Source organism: Acipenser ruthenus, chromosome 38, assembly GCF_902713425.1.
Source record: "Acipenser ruthenus chromosome 38, fAciRut3.2 maternal haplotype, whole genome shotgun sequence".
Classification (NCBI taxonomy): domain Eukaryota; kingdom Metazoa; phylum Chordata; class Actinopteri; order Acipenseriformes; family Acipenseridae; genus Acipenser; species Acipenser ruthenus.
In genome coordinates this window covers 1,046,494-1,065,557 of record NC_081226.1, presented here as the reverse complement: position 1 = coordinate 1,065,557, position 19,064 = coordinate 1,046,494, and the positions used below count along the sequence as shown (strand labels likewise).

Genomic DNA, 19,064 nt, shown 5'->3' with positions numbered 1-19,064 from the left:
CTTTCCCAGGCTGACCTCACTGTGCACGGCCTCAGCCAGCCTCGGGCGCACCCTCCTGTAAGGCTTCTTGACGCTGGAGTCCTTGGAAAGCTTCATCACAGTAACGACCAGCAGGAAGACCGCTAAAGCCACAACCAGGTATTTGATCATGAGGTAGCCTCGTCTCACTTCTGGGGGATCAATGGGCTTGAGGGTGTGGAGCTCCACTGTGAAGACCCCGGTCATAGATCGGTTAGCGTAGCAGCGGTACAGGCCAGCATCACTGGGGAAGGCGTGGCTTATCCCATACACGGCGCCCCCTGTCTGGTTGTCCAGGGAGTGCCGGCCGTTTGCTTTCAGCAGATCCAACCGGGTTGTGAGGTTGTCATCCTTCTGCCAACAGACTGGGCTTGCGAGAGAGGAAAGGGAATTTCAAACAACGGCACGTTTTAAAGCAATTAAAAAGACAATTTGAAGCTACTTACTCTTTAATTATTTATTTATTTTTTACTACGTTAACCTCAGAATTCATGATTTACTGCTGGTTTAACAGATCCTGATTGGGCAGCCTTAACTAAATTAACATCAGGTCATCGGATTAATGCTAATCAGGGTCTGTGAAACCAGCTGTGAGAGTGAAGTTTTGAGCATTTCATCTGTGGAAGCAAGCTATTCTGAAGGTTCTGCATCAATCAAGAATTTTAGGATTGATTAATTATATAAAATATACCAATATTATAAAATAGATATGTTATTAAACATCATATAATCAAAGAAACTGCAAAATGATATTGCAAAAAGTCTACTAGAAGCCATAATAGTAGTACAGTAGTATTTCATGTTAGATTTCAAAATACTTTTGTTGAGTATATGGGAAAACTACAAAGCAGCAGTATGAAATTCAATATGTCAACATAACATTATTCAGCAGGTTTCGTTCGACTTTAGTAAGCTAAACTAGTTCATTCTCTAAGGCGATGATGCAAAACTTTTGGCCACAGCTGTAGTACAGTATGTTACATGGGAGCTCTCTTACTTGTAAATGGAAGCTCTGGGACATTTCAGCTTGACTGGTTCGTTAAGTCGGGTCAGGTAGGTGTCCAGGAGCAGAATGGGGGTCTCTTTGTTCTTCCCCAGGTCCTGTTCCTTCACACACTCCTCCATGCAGCTCTCTATCCTGAGCTCTGGGCCTCGCTTCATCAGTTCCCCCGTCTCCTCCAGCTTCAGCTTCATGAGACCACAGGGGAGCGGGGACTTGACCTTTGTGGAGCTGGTCAGCACACGAGCATAGCAGAACCCCACTCTCTTCCGCTCCCCCAAAGACCCACAGCGATCACAAGCCTGCCACTCGCTCCACTGAGTAAAGATCTCCAAACTCTTCCCATCCCCTAAATCCACAGTCGCGTTGTTGAGGGTCTCCTGTCTCAGATCTGCGTAGGACACGTGTAGCTTTAGGACGTCTTGGAAGTCTATCTCGTAATAGGCTAAGACTTTGTCCCCTTCTTGGCACAGGAACACCCCCAAATCGGAGACAAGCGGTTCCTTCAGCTTCAGGTCTTCCGCTATCAGTTTGGCCGTGAAGGCCAGGCGCCAGAGAGCAGGTTTCTGCTCGAGGTCCTTGACCGGTCCTTTGGTGTCAATGAAGGCCACAGATTTGCTGTACTTCTCCGTGAGGTTTAGATAATGCCAGGAGATGCGCTGGTGGTTTGGTGCATTGGGACAGTCGAGGAAGACAGGGTTGAGAGATATGAAGGCTGTTTCACAGGGGCGGTTGTCACGGCAAGACCAGGCTGTGTCTCCTTGAGCGTGAATACAGGGGGGACCGAGGGCAAGAAGCAGGAGATGAACTACAGAGAAGGGGGCAGTTGTGAACATCTTGTATCTATATTCCGTGTCTGTGTGTGTTTAATGGGTACAATGTGTTCAGTTCTATAGAATTTAGATGCTTCATAATATTCCAGAACTTTGTGTGGTTTCTTTCGGAAGATTGTATAGTGATGTCACAAAGCATTTGATTTAGGCATGGATTAAAGCGCTACATTTTTTTTTCTTTTAATTGCATGTAAAACATTATGCAACAAGTAATCTGTAAATGCACATGCTAGTAGTTTGTAGTCTCTCCTCCCTCCTCTCTGTCTCTCCCCCTCCCTTTCTCCTCTCCTCTCTCTCCCCCTCAATTTCAGATTTAAGCGAGTTGCTTGGTCTGGTATTGCCCTATTTTCATAGCACAGGTGAATAGAATATGCTCAGTTTATTTAGGGGATAATGGCAGTGCTGTAGCAGGTTACAAGGCAATAGTGGAATAGCGTCAGTATCTTCGCCTGATATAATCAGTGTAGTCCACTGAAAGGGCTTGAGTGTCCATGGAAACAGGTGTTATTAGTGTGATGTCAACCACGCTTTATTTGCCACAGTTATTGCTTAATTACAGAACAGCTGACCAATTATTATTATTATTTATTTCTTGGCAGACACCCTTATCCAGGGCGACTTAGTCGTAAACAAAAATACATTTCAAGATTAATATTAATATATATCCCGGCTTAATATCTAGTATTGGTATTCAGCCACCCAAATCTACTCAAGGCTTTGTAAATGCATAAAATATGAACCCAATTTATTCAGCGTTTGAGTGTGCACCAAAAATTGTGAGAAATATATACAAATATAAAAAAAAAAAAACATGACCCACACCAACTGTTGCTTACACTTTTAAAAAATAGAGTTTATGCTTCACATTACCAAAATCAATACAGATACATATTTTGCGTACATTGTGGTAGATTCTTCTTATTTACAACAATTTCAAATCTGATGCATAGTTAGTAAACTGTACATAATTGACATTTACAATAAAAAAAATGCAAAATGAAATGTCAATACAAGAGAATCTTGTCTTAAAAAAGGTTGCCAATATTTTTAAAAAGCCTATTTAAACCAAAAGCAATTATAAAAATAAAAAAAGAGGTATTATCTTAAAGCATTTCATTACACATGTAACTCATGGTTTAGGAAATCACATGAATGATTTTTACCAGCATTAACGTCTCACTTCAATCCTATTGGCTGCAAACAGGTCTGCTCATGAATGAGTTCCTGCTCTCAGCCAATCACAGGGTGTCTGAGAAGTCAGGCAATACAGGCTTAAGTGGCAATGTTGGTTGTCTCTCTGAATTCTCTAAGCCAGGGGTGTCAAACTCAGTTCCTGGAAGGCCGCAGTGTCTTCTGGCTTTCGTTCCACCCAAGCTCTCAATTACTTAATTGGTCTAATTATTAGATTACCTTGAAATCAAGTGCATTTTTAAAACCATCAACTGAAAAAGACCTTGAAAAATATTAAATATGTCAAATTCAACAAATAATTAGATCAATTATGTTAATTGAGATGTCAAGTTGGAATGAAAACCTCAAGGCCTGGAGTTTGACACCCCTGGTCTAAGCAAACAGGAGTGAATTCAGTTCATTTTGATTTGCAATGCAGAGAATAGAGGGGGCTTCAGCACCATTTAAAACAGAGCTTATCCTAATAGAGGAGACTGCCTGACTCGCTGGACACCAAGTCACATGTGAACTGTGTGCAATTACAGTAAATCAACTCATATACACCTGATTGTCGTAACTGCACAGTCAATAAGTATCTAAATATCGAAGGATCAAATTCTATTAATCTTTACTGACACAATGTTACCAACTAACTCCTGCTAAATTTAAATCTACATACAACTTATTTACAATGTATTCAATTATGGTAGTAAGGGTTCGATTGTGGTTTACACAGCAACAAATCCCACAGAGACAGCTCTGGGTTACATTGGGCAACAATGCTGTACAAAATGAGTGGCTCCAACCCATGGACTACTAATAACTATGCTATGGAGTCTAACAACAGTACAAATTTACAAAAATGAGTCATTTACACTAAAACACAGGTAACAGTAATAGTGTGGTAGCTAGCTTTGATTCATGCATGCAGTAAAAGGTTTGAGAATAAAAATTTCTCTTTTTTTTTTTTAATAGAAGCACAAGGAGGCTAAGCGACTTGCTCAGCGTGACACACAGTGAGTCAGTGGCTGAACTGGAAACCTCCTGGTAACAAGCCTCTTTCTTTAACCACCAACTCTCCTCACTCACACAAAATGAGCGGTTAATTGAACTATCCACCTTCTGCAATACAAACTGCATTCCCATTCCTGTTGCACCCCATACAAAACCTACAAGGCCATACCAACATGATCCCCTGAGAACGTCCAATCTGCATTTGTTTTCCGGCTGTTTGAATCAACTGATATGCCTCTAGGTCGTTTTATTTATTTGTTTCGAATCAGAGCAAGTTTTATGAATATAAAAATTGCCAACTGCCAATCCTAACAAAACACATTTTCAGATTTGACCCATCTGATTCAATTGTTGGAATGCACACATGGGGTAATTGGTCTGGTTATAAAATGCAACAACTATTACATTAAATGTAGCCCAGTATAGAAACAGTTCATCTAATGCCTTCAGTGACTTTTTATAGTTGCACTTATTAAATGTGTTTACAATATTTTAAGAAAAATCACACACTAGAGGCAGTGGATGAACAGGATGCTTTACAGACAGTGATTTGTCTGTGTGCACATACAGCGAAAACGATGAAACTAACATTAGAAAAAGAAATGTTTTACTCTAAAAAGACACCCCAAACAGCTATTGGAAAAAGAAAAAAAAAACATTCCTTGACGAATATGTTTATTACAGTACTGATTTACCAGTAGCCGGAAGTTGAAGCCTTGTGTTGAACGCTGATTAATCAGGATTTGTTTGGCCTCATTTCTCAGCAAAGGGAAGCATTCAGTAAGAATTAAAAGGAGGGGGTTCCAGAACACACAAGACATTCCGCTCTCAGACCACCAGGCTCTCCCGACTCACAGCTCCATTCTGAAACATAAGAGATGGAAGCATTTTTAAACGTCCGATTACTTTGCAATTATTAGAGTCATCTTGTAAATCGGGCCCCCCCCTGTCCAAACAGTGAATGGAAACCATACACATGCGTCAGTCTCTTAATAGCTGGTGTGGAAAAACTCAAAACACGCCAAGTCTTTATTCTGTTTCCCTGGAGGCTTTTACAAAAACTACTACCAAAACTATGGGAATGCTTAACACTTTAAGCATGTAGCTTCACATTTTAAATTGACATTTTCCTAACAATTATGTTGTTTGCCATGATTGAGTTACTGGCCCTGTTACTCCAAGATCAGCATTCAGAGGAAATATTGAATGCAACAGAACCCAGAACTCGTAATGAAAATAAATCATAAAAAATAGTAAAATTACATTTGAAGCCGTGTGCCAAGTGATGGATCAACGTCAGAGTTACTGGAAAAGCCTCAAGGATAGCGGCCACACAATTCCAATGTAATCCGAGCGTTGGATTCTGAATTTCATTATGGTCTGTTTACAAAGCAATAGAAGCCATCCAAGTGTATGGCTATACAAAAATAGTGTCTCTATAAAATATCTACCTGTGGCGTATTTAAAACTACAAACTTTATTAGGAAACAAATAATGGTATAGATAAAGTAGCCCAAGACAATACTTCAAGTTTAGCAGAGCGAGAACAAGAGGACATAAATGGAAGCTGTGTAAAAAGTTTAGAACCGAAGGTAGGAAGCACTTTTCTTTAACACAGTTATAAATGCATGAGTTCCCCCCCACAGTAGGGTAGAAAAGGTGTACCAACAAGGGATGAGCCTTGCTGGGTCAAAACAGCCTTTTCTCATTCCCAAACGTTCTAATAACACATCCGATGTGTAGAGTTTGTTACCTTGCGCAGGTTGCCCTTGCCCCTGCCTTTAGAGGAGGCGAGAGACTCCGTGTCAGTGTATAGCGGGGGTGGGGGCGTGGGGAAGCCGTCGTCCGAGTTCCTGCGCCGGTCCCTCCTGTTTCCTCCGGAGCGGTACGTGGCGTCGCTGGCGCTGTCCAGGTTGTCGCGGCTGCCCGAGCGGGGCTGGTTCTGCAGCTGCTTCCTCCTCAGCGCCTCCTCCAGGAAGCCGTCATCGTAGCCTCCGCGGGGAGGGGGGCTGCCGCGTCTCTCGAGGTCTCGCAGGTCGTCACGGCTACGGCTCCGCCTCTCGTAGGGATCCCCTCGGCGACGGTCGTCAGGGGAGTAGTCACGCCTCCACCGATCGTCACGGTCAACACCAGAGCTGGACAAAACAATTGACTGTTTATTCCAGAATGCAACTTGGTTTGTAAAGTGACTATAAAGTGACGCCTTTATCCAGGGTGACTTACAATTGTTACAAGATATCACATTATTTTTTACATACAATTATATTTATATTTATATATATATATATATATATATATTTTTTTTTTTTTTTTTTACATACAATTACCCATTTATACATTTGGGTTTTTTACTGGAGCAATCTAGGTAAAGTACCTTGCTCAAGGGTACAGCAGCAATGTCCCCCACCTGGGATTGAACCCACGACCCTCTGGTCAAGAGTCCAGAGCCCTAACCACTACTCCACACTGCTGCCCCGAGCCCTAACCACTACTCCACACTGCCACTGTTAAGAAGCTAGTTGATTTTTTTTTTTCAGTTTTCTTTAGTCTATTATAGAAAGTGCTGTATGTTTGTTTGACAGACTGTGACCCAATTTCAAATTGCAGGGAATAGGATTCCACCTGAACACCTTTATTTCCTAAATCAAGTACACAGAATCAGCCTCAGATTAACACTAGCTGATCCAGATACTCTCAACTTGTGAAACGCGGAGTGCGTTTACCGGATGCGCCACTCGGGAGCCCCACACCACAAACTAATTAATTAGTACATTTTGCAACCGATGAGCATTAAGAGTCAACCAGAGGAAGCTAGAACGGAACGGAAGTATGAAACTTTGCCACTCACTTGCCACGCCCCCCTCTGTCAGGCCCTCCCCTGTAGTGGTCGTCACGGTAACTGCGGTCCAGGTCATCAAGGTCGTCCATGGAGCGAGCCCGTCCCCGGCTGGGAATATAATCTCTGCCCCTCCCTCCACGGCTGCTGGCATCGTCGCGGTAACGGGGGTCAGCGTGGCGCGAGACGCTGCTCACCACGCTCATGTTCTCGTCCACGTCCATGATGGGCATCATCGCCTGGTTGCGCACCCGGCCCATCCCGTCGCGCATGTTGGCGCGAGGGTCCGCGGGCTCGTGAAGAGAGCTCACCTCGCTCATTCCCGTCACTAGAAAAATGATTTAAAAAACAAAAAAAGCATGTCAGTAACATCCAACACCATAGCTGTAACTATCAAATCAGCATGAAAATATAAAAATTAGATTATGACCTACATCCACTGTATGCAGGGACGGAGATAAGACTCCCATTGCATAGCAGTTTGACCCAGTCCTGGTTTTACTACAAGTTTAATAAGACACACCTGAGCTTGTTACCTTTACACACTGGGGCTGATCAAGCTCGTATTGAAACCTGGAATGAAACTGCTATGCAATAGGAGCCTTATTTACATCCGTTGTACGCTAGTAGAATTTATTTAAGTAGGATATTGGCATGGGCAAGCATTTGAGTAGCTCTATTTAGATTTAAAAAAATGAAAGTTTGGCATATGAATCTACATGTTGTATGTTGGGGATATGCCCCAAAACGTAGAACTTCAAGGTCAGCTCACGCACACAATCATTTTATCCACTGTGCTTCTATGAAAGCATTCCAAATTCATTTTTACACCAAAAAGGGTCCATTCCATCATTAAGCATTCTGTGCTCTATTTTAAATGGAACACCGCCCCCCCCCCAAAAGAAAACTAAAACCTGCTTTTTGAAAGCTGTTTTGTTTACATTAAAAGGATGCTTAAACTGACACCAACTTTATTTACCATAAAATATAAATTGAGGACCATGTGTGTGTGTATTATATAAATAAACTTGAAATTCATGGACTTCACTATGACTTGCGTACCTTCAAGGTAGCATGTGTTTAACAGTGGAGTTACTTGAAGGTTTTTTTGCTTATTTAAATATACAAGACGTACATTTCTCATATTTTCCATTGGCATCGCCAGGGCGAGTGGGGTCAAAGTTAGCCAGCTCCTTTTCCATGTAGTAAAGGACCCTCATTGAGTCGTCTACCTGGTTTGCCTGAATTCGATACCCACTGCGCACTGAAATGTTAGGAAGCAAAATACAGTAAGTGTAAAATATTACTACAATACAAATGGGAAACGCTAGACCTGAAACGGTTAACAATAGGTTCAAAAGAGTGGTGGGTGTAGAGCATTTACGCTCCCTTTCAAAATAAAAAAACTATCTATTTGTTTAAATTCACTGTAGTTTCAAAGTATTTAAATGGTGCCAGGGTTTCTATTACCCTTTTGTAAAGTCTATAGTGTTCACTGCCCCTCTGCTCCAAGACCACGTACTCCACTAAAGATTTTAATTCTTAATTATTTCAGTTTATTCTTTCACTAAATGAAGTGTGCCCAATTCTTTAACCCGATAGCATGACCAAGCCAACTGCCTCAGGAGCTCTACAGTGGATGGTGGCCCACGAAGGACTAAAGGACAGCCCTGCAGGTTGTCTGAGCTCTACTGGTGCCTCACAAATGAGCAGGAAGCGCCAGTTTTGCCTCCTTAACGCACAGGGGTGACAGAGGATCCAAACCCACGCTTGATTTGCTGCACCCTGCACATGACACAGCCCTGCCTTTACCAGGTGGGGTCAAAATAAACTGGGCTACAAATATGATGTACAGAATATTACAAGAAAGCAGCGAAAAGTGAAAGGAACCCCACCACCATTTCTCCCCCTCTCACATGGAACACATTAAACAAAACAGATTAACTTTTTTGTAGAACAAGTAAATCCATCTTTAATTCTTTCAGCGCCGAGTGATATTATAGAGAAAGATCAGCATAGGACAACTACTTAGATCGTTTCAGTGTCTTGTACTGATCAAAGTAAATAAAATGCAGACAGATTATTACGTTATTAAAAGGAGTTTGTGTGGAGTTCTTTCCTAAAGCTATATTACAGGTCTCCGGTGCTGAAATGCTATGTTTTAACTCTCAAGAGCTGCAACTTCTCAGCTTACCAGAATTCGCACCATCTTGGTCATGCAAGAGAGGTACCTGGGAGTGATGTCCAACTGAATTAAAAAAAAAAAAAAAAAACAATGTAAAACAAAACTGCATTTTTCAAACCACACAGATTCATAGTAACCCTGTTCAATGCATACACCCCCTGTATGCAGCTGAAGTTGAATTAAAATTGGATTGGCGGCATAGAGGACCTAGCGGTCATGGGGTTAGCAAAGGAGTTTTAAATACCATGCTAAAGCATATTAAAATGATTTTAAAAGTAAAAAATGTGTGACATACAGACGGACAAGTGAACAGACAGACGACCCATTTACCCTCAGAATGTCACTCTCTAACTTAAGCGACATGATCATCACAACTGGATAAGCGTTTCTCCAGATGTGGCACCCTTCACAGGTGTCACCGCCTGCCAGGGGAGGAAAACCGAGACCTACTTACCCGAGCTGGCTCCATCGTAGTCTGGCATGTACCCGTTGCGACTGGGAACGATGGGCACCATGGGATATGCAGAACCCACGGGCACCATGTGGGTCTGGCCGGGGTGGGAGTAGTTGCTGGCAGCATACACGCTGGGCGCGTACATACTGGGCACCCCCGATGTGACGGCTTTCCCAGCTTCATACACTGCGGAGGAAACCGGAGGGTGGGAGCGATCAGACCAGAGTGGTGAAAGGGCACGGCAGTGTCCGTATTTAAATGCAAGTTTGTGAACCCAACGAAACCTGAAACTGGATTAGGTTTTAAAAGTCGGGTTTCAGGATTAAAAAGGAGGAATCTGATACAGGTATGTCATATCATAATTATCTTAAGGTAAAAAAAAAAAAAAATCGAGAAATTTTCTTGATTGGGTTCACTTTGTATATTTTAGGTTTGCCAAGGCTTATCTTCAACCCAAGCAATATAAAAGAACTCAAAACTTTTTTTTTTTTTGCGATAATCAATTGTTGTAACCCCCAAAACAGCGCCTGTATTGCATTAGTGACCAAGGCTGGGGTCAACTTCAATTCCCTTTTAAATCAATTCCAAATCCGATCCCTTCATTTGGGATTAGAATGGATTAAAAAGGAATAGGGATTTGGAAATGGAAATAGATTTTAAAAAAAATAATTGGGGGGGGGGGGGGAAGGAATTGACCCCCACCCTGTTCGTGACTTCATACGCCCCCTGCAGGGAGCTGGCTGTACTCACGGGCTCTGGGGCAGCAGCAGCGCTCGGGGCAGCAGGGGCAGCTGACGTAGCAGCAGCAGGTGTGGGGGCAGCACTGGCACCAGCAGATCCCAATCAGCATCAACAGCAAGAGGAACCCCATGATCACCAACACCACCAGCAGCCAGTCTGCAAGGGAGAGGAGAGAGACAGAGTCAACACGCTGGTACAGGTGAGAGGGAGAGGAGAGAGGCAGAGTCAACACGCTGGTACAGGTGAGAGGGAGAGGAGAGAGGCAGAATCAACACGCTGGTACAGGTGAGAGGGAGAGGAGAGAGGCAGAGTCAACACGCTGGTACAGGTGAGAGGGAGAGGAGAGAAGCAGAATCAACACGCTGGAACAGGTGAGAGGGAGAGGAGAGAGGCAGAGTCAACACGCTGGAACAGGTGAGAGGGAGAGGAGAGAGGCAGAGTCAACACGCTGGTACAGGTAAGAGGGAGAGGAGAATCCCACAGCGAGTCCCTGTTTATATACATAAAATGTTTTGTATATTTTGAATTGGAGTTTGGCAGGGCTGAGATTGAAAATCCCATCCCTGTGGAAGTAAGTGTGGAATGTGGCCATTGATTGCCAATTTGGGGATGGTAAGAGTGGGAGCAGTAAGTTGTGCTCCCTGCCTCTGCCCCGTGACAGCACAGCTTGGGTGCAGTTTTGTTTGTTTAATTGTTAATTATTTATTTTTTTTACTTTGTTTTACTGTGTCTGCTGGCCAGCCATGACGGCAACGCTACTGAACCACAGCCAGCCAATCTGACTAGCACGTTAGTCCTGCTCTAGCAATACCCAACGCTCCACAAGCTAGACCTGAACTTTCACCTTCCATCTGGTCAGGAAGGCCATTGTAAGTGTTTTACTTAGTCATCTGATAGCCTCACCAAGCCGAAAACAATATTCTGTCTGAACTAATGACAAGCGCCACTCTCTCTTCGAAGATTTGTTATTCCAACATTTACAAAAACCCTGCGACTGTTGTAGCGTTGTTTTTGTGTATACGTCTGTAGACCTCTGGCACACACTGGTATACTAGACGGCCGATCACAAATTTCTATCCTGGACAAAAAACTATTCAGATTGTATTGTCCACTTGGGGGAGCAGTCTCCTCGGTTACTGTAGTTAACTGTACATTAAAACAAAGGCTGCAAAACTATTTAAGTGTAAATGATTATGGTAGTTTAGCACTTGCATCATTCATTCAGATATATCCGCATACTGTTTAAAAATGTAACTGCCATCTTATCATTAGAACTCCACCCAACAGATGAGTAGAACTTTGGTCCAGTCAGTGGAGACTAACTTACTGGCATGCACACCTTCTAATCTAATGGTTTTATTTACCATAACTGCTATTAAGTGGGGTGGAAATTTTAATCAATTAAAATCTGGCGCTCACTCACTTTATAGTCTGGCATTTTTTAGTACAGTCATAACAAGTGCAACAGCCAAGAATTACAAAGGCTTTAAAAAAAAAAAAAACACAAAACACAAAACAGAACATGTACAGACAGACTTATTCTCCCTACCCTGCTTTCACTTTAGCTCTAGTAGCCCATATTTCCCGTCAATACTATAAATCAAAAACTGAATTTCTAGAACAGGACCCCAGCAGAGTTTTACATTTGTTTTCCATGCTGCACATAGGAAACAATGTTGGAGCGAGGAAATGAGAGAACAGAGAGGAAGCCATCTAGTAATTTAGTGCTGTGGCAGGACACGTGAAAACCCAAAACAATGGATTTGCTATTGAAGAAAACCTTGGTGATTAACCCATTAAGCCTGACTCTTACAGAAACCCCTGTTTTCTATTCCTGCTTTTTGCGGTCTAACACCCCTCCACTCTATGTAAACACTGCCGCTACCAGAACACATAAGGGCTCAGTACCTTCCACACCCACTATCTCAATGCCTGGCAACAGATCTGTGGAGTTTGACATCCTCCCTAAGGACAGAAAGAGAAAAACCCATAGTTATCAACGAGGTTCCGGCCAAAAGAAAAAACTAGATGGCTTCTCCGAAGAGAAAAAAAAACTACAGAAAGTCTGGAGGATTGAGGGCTAAGAAAGTCTCATTACAGGTTCACTGCAACACACTGCCTGTAAAAGACAGTGTTGATTTGTCAAACAACGGCTCTCAAAGCCAGGCTTAACCACTGCACACAAAAAAGCCAAGTTTGTTTCAAGAACATTTGCAAGGGTCAGCAACTAAGATATACTGAAAGTAATTAATTCAATGAAACGGGAAGATATTGAAAAAGCCTTCTAGTTGAACCATTGAATTTGTTTCTTTCAGTGTTTAAGGTTCTGAATCTGTAACAATGCTGGTTAGGTTTTGATGTTCAAATGGGGGCACACACACTAGTTCAAGACCTCCACGGACATACACAGCCTATGCAATAAGATACAAAGATAGTATACCATTACTCTGATGTGATCTAACCGGGACATCATGTTCAATAAGGAGAACATTCAAGCTAACCCAAAGATACAACCATCATTGGCATAACCAAATTATCTACAAGATTCTGAAAGCATGTGTATCTTAATTTGTAATACAATCATGAGTGGTTATACTGAAAACACAAGTATTGCATACAGACCAGCATTTGCAATACCGAAAAACCACCATTACCCAAAGTTTTAGGAACATGGGATGTTTCTAAAAAACAAAAAAAATCGGAGAGAGAGAGAGAGAGAGAGACACGTCTGTTCTTTTGTGTTCTCTAATGTAGGCCTTCTCAAACTCAGCCCTTAATCGAACTGATAATTTGCTTAATTAGACCTTTTTAGTTGTTTTCAGCTATTAGACATTTGCGGATTTCAAGTTAGCTATAACATTTTAAGTAACTTGAACTCTGCAACTGTTTAAGAGCTGATAACAATTAAAAAGGTCTAATTAAGCAAATTACCAGTTCAATGAAGGGTTTAGAGAGAGAAAGAGAGGAGAGAGAGAGAGAGTGAGAGAGAGAGAGAGAGAGAGGAGAGATCAAAGGTAAATTAGATTTTATCATCGTTTAAGAACCCTTGACTAAGTGACAAGTTGCTATAAAAGGCTTTAGGTCTTGCATCACAATACACACCATGCAAGGAAGAAATTCATTGGTACAGAATTAAGTTTCCTCTCCAACTGTATATAACCACAGACCAAGAGGTAAGCTGAGACCTCCAGAAATTACTGTTCTGGTATCTTCAAAAAACTCATGTGCAACAGCCAAGAATTACCTAAGCTTTCAAAACACACACCCACACGCTTATTTTCGGTATACTGTTCTCACTTTGGCTCTAATAGACCTTATTTCCTGTCATCACTATAAAATTCAATTCTTAAACTGAATTACAGGCATGAATTACCAGATTTGCTATATTTCTCACATCTCAATTACTCATTAATAAAGCAGATAACAAGAAGGAATGAATAAATTAAACGCTCGCGTGGTCACACAATGGGTGTTAGAGGAAGCGCGGAGAACTGTGCCAGCTTTCTGCGGTGAAGAAAACAGACTGCTTAAACATGCTGAATTGTTAAAAAGCACTTACCTTGTCTTCTTCTAAACCACATCTCACCCAGCCCCCTTCACTTCAATCTTATTTCATTTTTGTGTCCCTCGCATACATAGTGGGGATCTTAATGGTTGAGCAGGGGTGCACCACTGGGGTCATTGAGATTTGGGTCCCTCCTTTTGACCAATATCCTAAATCACTTAACCACTTTAACCTCCTCCCAAGTCTTAATCAGTTAACTCATTAATGATACAAACTACAAAATCCAGGGAGGACCGGATTTCTGCACCCCTTGGTTGATAGTTTAACTATATGAAGTCTGCAGCATAATGCTGTGTTTTAATATTAACCTTGCAAAAATAAAAGGGTGCATTTAAAGGATCCAAGTGAAAAATCTTCACATACCCAGGACTATGAGTTCTGTGAAGTCCTCGCTGTTTCCCGTCAGATCTTGAGCAGACACGACTGAACAGTAATAAACTCCACCATCACCCCAGGCAGTCTGATCAAGACTCAGATCAGCATCTAAATAAAAAATAAATTAAGAGCAGGCAGGCACATTACAACAGGTTGTACAGCGATGGTTTTGTGGCACGGGGATATAGCTGGGGCATGAACTTCAACGTTTGATAAAAACACAAAAAGAATTAATAAATTAAATTCAGAAATACTTGGGTTCAATTACTTCTTCAATGAAGACATGGAAAAAAGACAGAGAGGAAACATTTGTCACTGAACATACGTTTTAGTATTTCCAAATTCAGCGGTTAATAGTTTGCTTAATAAATTCCATGACTCAGTCCATTAGTCAGTGAAAAAGGCTGTCATTGATTAAGATTCTGAGTTTGTATAAGCGTCGCTCAGTCCCTCGAAACAATACTCAGTGGCAGACCAACATGCATGCTGACAGAGGCGTTAGCCTAAATGTTGTACCTCCTTGCACTACTATTAATGTCATTGATATAACTTGTTGCATCCTAGTTCATGTTGCATTTTAGGAGTATTATTTGCACTTACAGTAAACCACTAAATTAAATATTAATCTTGCATTGTGACCCTGTACCGCCCTGTATGTCGCCTTGGATAAAGACGTCTGCCAAAATAAATTGTAATAATAATAATAATAATAATAATAATAATAATAATAATAATAATAATAATAATAATAATAAAGAGCTTGTCGTTTGCACACCCCCTGTGATGGTGATCCTGCGACCCTGGTACATCTCCCCCAGGGTGACGCTGCTACCCTGCTTGGACGCCACGATGCGGATCGTGCGCCCGCTGTCCGCGCACTCCGTGTTGGGGTTGTAGTTGGGGTTGGAGTTGGCGATCTGGTTGGTGACGCTGTTGGGGTTGAGGGCCGCGCTCACAGGGTCCTGACAGAAGGATTTGTACCGCCACGTGATGGTGGGGGGCTGGGTGGCTGTGGTCTGGTAGTTGCATCTCAATACCACGGGCTGGAACAAGATGGTCACATATTTCTTTTGAGGGCAGGTCACCGATATCCCCAGAGATGACCCTGTATGTGAAAGAGAATAAATAAATACAGAACTGTGAACTATTCAGACAGTAAAGGCCGCTACACACCAGATGCGTCAAGAGAACCTATACTTTCAACAAGTACAGCGTTCACCCACAGATGACGCAGGGACAACACTGGAGCGACACAAAATAAATAGGACAGAATCATCTACACACCATTTTCACATGTATAGTTACAGCATTACAGTTCAGTTCTCAAGCTGTAGTATTCCTTGAGTGTGTTTTTTTTTGTTTTGTTTTAATAGAATCTCAAACACCTACAAAATTGAGCTTTATCATCACTGTGGGTTGGAAAACAAGAACAGTAGCAATTTTAAGCTTTAGTTTATTTTATATTGAGGTGTCATAAAAGCACCACGAAGCGCTATATTTGCAGAATTAAGTTACATTTAGACGTAACTTTTGCGCTTTACAAAATTTGAGCGAGTAAATCATATCAATACAGTTACATAATTAAAATCGGGAGACGCCAGTTAAATTAATTTATTTTTATTTTTTTTACAAAAGTAGCCTGGCCTCAAATGAGAACAATGGCACCTAATGGGTTAACAAGCAATTTCCTCAACTGTCTCGGTGCTTCCATGAACCACTTATTTTGCATACAAAGGAGCTGTGTGAAGGCGGAACTAAAACGCATCTTTAACCGAATCCTTCCCCGTGTGGGACTTACCTAAACAAAGTATCATTCTGAGGCTGGTTTTAAAGTTCGCAGAATTACGTCAATGATGTACCGGTTCAATAACGGTGCCTCTTTACGCCCCTTGAGCTGAAATGACTTCTTAGAAAATCCAGTTAAGTTGTAGCACTCTTCCGCACTGTGCTTAAAATAGTCATAGTAACTTTTTTACTCAGCACGCAACACGGGAATTACAAGTGGTGGCGACACTGCACTATACAGTAAAGTGTTTTACTAATACTAGGCTATTATTGACCCACATTAATTGAAAGTCGAGTGCAGTTGCCTTTTACCAACAGCTCTTCGGGTCAGGCCCATCGAGAGGGCGGGGGGAAGGGGACATTTCCCCGGCGCCCAACGCCCCGAAGGGGGGCCCTGATGAAGGGGGAATTTTTTAGCCCTGCTCAAGACCCTTGGCGTTCCCACCACCACATTAAAAAGAAAAACTCCAGTATGTGCTTCTGTGGTGTAATGACTGTGTATCCAGGCGCTGTCAGGTGTTTCACACAATGATTTGAACTTTAGCATTTCATATTTTACTACACCAAAAAGCTGAAAAAAAAGGCATAGAAATTTTATGTATTTTTAAAGACTTTTAAAAACTTTAAAAGAACCCTAAAGTTGCACAATATATACAATGAATTATTATTTTATTAAGATATATAATTTGCTCAAAACAACGTGTTGCAGCAGTTTGTTAGAAAAAATTGTATCGTGTAAAATAATGTACTTTCTTCAGCTGGTGGTAAAAACAATTAGTGAATGATCCGTTATATTGCTTAAAATACAATATTAGTTAAGAGCAGAGTGGTTTATTTTTGGCACGGGATAAATAAAATAGTGTACAGCAACAACATTAAAATGTAGTTTATGCTAAAAACGTATGTTATTTGATGTTAAGTAAGCTTCCGATTAATGACTATTACACGTGGAGTTTGTACAAAAAATATTCATTTACCTAAAAAAAAAAGTTGGAATACTTTAAATAACTTAAACAGAACTACTTTGAGAGAGTAAACTATCCTGCTGCAGATTTTAATTGAGATATTGAAACTTCTACGCGTCGTTGACAGTTTCCTTCAAACCCATTATCAAAATACTGTATCGATTGTGTTTCCTTAGTAGTTGGCCGTCTATGCCAGATAAGAAACAGACATCAGTAAAATAAATAAATAAATAAATAAATAAATAAATAAATAAATAAATAAATAAAGGGGGTAAATGTGAAATAAACATTAAAGTAGACAAAGATTCGTGTTCCAAAACAATTTTGTAAACAGGAATGGATCGTTTTTTGACAATATTATTATTATTATTTTTTATTTCTTAGCAGACGCCCTTATCCAGGGCGACTTACAATTGTTACAAGATATCACATTACTTTTTACATACAATTACCCATTTATACAGTTGGGTTTTTACTGGAGCAATCTAGGTAAAGTACCTTGCTCAAGGATACAGCAGCAGTGTCCTCTACCAGGGATTGAACCCACGACCCTCCGGTCAAGAGTCCAGAGCCCTAACCACTACTCCACACTGCTGCCCCTATGCTGACAATATGATAGTATAAGGGGAACTGGCAAATGATTTTAACACAATGGTGCTTTGTGTCGAACAGGTACCGTGCGTATGAAATCACTGTACAAATTTAAACCCACCTTCGCCGTTTCTCAAGTTACACTCGACCCTTCCCCCGCCATTGTATACCAATCCGAAACTAGCCTGCTACTCGCTACAGCAGCTCAGACAACGGTGTTGTAAGACAACACCAATTAAAAGTGATTAGCCACTTCGCTGTCTAACAACATTAAATTGCAGTAAACAAACGACGCGTCATATTAATGGTAGAGAAAGAAAAAAAGGTAATTGTACGTGAAGCGGCCACATTGGAAACAAACAGGCGGTCAAACAAACTGTACTTCCTTATTTTAAAAAGGGAGTGTAGCCCTTAAACCTTACAACACATTATATCCGCTCACCACTGTCAATGCAAGACAAAATGGAACCGCCAAGTTAAAACGCATTTTCAGATCCAAGTCCTGGTTGGAAGGAAGAGAGAAGGCCAGATGGATGTGATGTAGTCTACATTATTTTTTTGTAATAAAATGATTTTTAAAAAGTAACGAAGTTTAAAATAAATAAATAAATAAATAAATAAATAAATAAATAAAGGCAGGCTACAGCAACGTCAAAGGTGCAATTGTTTCCCTTTGTGTGTGTGTGTGTGTGTATATATATATATATATATATATATATATATATATATATATATATATATATATAGACAGAGAGAGAGAGATTATTTAGTTATAGTACAATTACAGCCTCCCCATTTCGAATACCTCACCTGCTTGGAAATAAACAACAAAAAACGAGTTATCGTTACTGTAAGCCGTGAAGGCTACCTACTTTAGGCCTAGTATTGCGAATCTTGTTTGTAAACGCCTTTCCCAGATTATTAGAATTATGTTAGTCTGTTAGCCCGCCATCTCTATTTATATATCCAGTTTAATTTAAATAGGGTAAACCTCTGGGAAATGCATGTCGAAGTTTACACGGGATCACCTTTCATGTTTACCTTTGCAGGGCTGAAAAATAAATAAAGAAATCCATATGCGGCCTATCTTACCTGGAAATGAAACAATACACATATTCAAATGCGTTTAAAAAAAATACTTTTGAGCAGAAAAGATTAAAAACAATGCGTTATTTTTGTACAATATTTTAAATTTTAAATACAACACGTTTGTTTTTTTAAGCACCTTTATATATATATATATATATATATATATTTTAAAAAAAACGTACCTATTAAAAGGGGCATCAGTAACAGGACCCTCAAGATCATGTTTGTATCTCAGTTCTCTTCTCAGTAAATGTAGTGTGACTGACAAAATCCAGTAAGTGAAAAGCTACTTTGTTTGAATAGGAATCCTGTCTCCCATTGCAATAGTTTCGACGAGGTGAATGATTCACAAAACAAACAGAGAACAAGGGCAACAGTGGTACGAACGAGTCAAGGAAAGGGGGGATTCCTGTAGTTTAACCATGCCATTGAAACTTGGCAAA

The 19,064-nt window shown here is 40.9% G+C and overlaps 1 protein-coding gene across 2 annotated transcripts; it reads right to left on the bottom strand.

Moving 5' to 3' along the window:
• Positions 1–2,677: 2,677 nt before the first annotated feature.
• Positions 2,678–18,979, bottom strand: LOC117969540 (lipolysis-stimulated lipoprotein receptor-like). Of its 2 annotated transcripts, XM_059009020.1 has the most exons (11): positions 18,804–18,979; positions 14,967–15,296; positions 14,180–14,299; positions 12,160–12,216; positions 10,261–10,407; positions 9,511–9,696; positions 9,066–9,119; positions 8,007–8,135; positions 6,884–7,199; positions 5,789–6,170; positions 2,678–4,899 (listed from the first exon to the last, which is right to left on the bottom strand). In XM_059009020.1, exons 1-11 carry the CDS (start codon positions 18,841–18,843, stop codon positions 4,864–4,866), a joined length of 1,797 nt encoding a protein of 598 aa, XP_058865003.1. In that variant the 5' UTR covers positions 18,844–18,979; the 3' UTR covers positions 2,678–4,863. The 2 variants fall into 2 exon arrangements, with proteins under 2 accessions (XP_058865003.1, XP_058865004.1); XM_059009021.1 differs by lacking the exon at positions 12,160–12,216 and having other exon boundaries at positions 18,804–18,978.
• Positions 18,980–19,064: the final 85 nt, after the last annotated feature.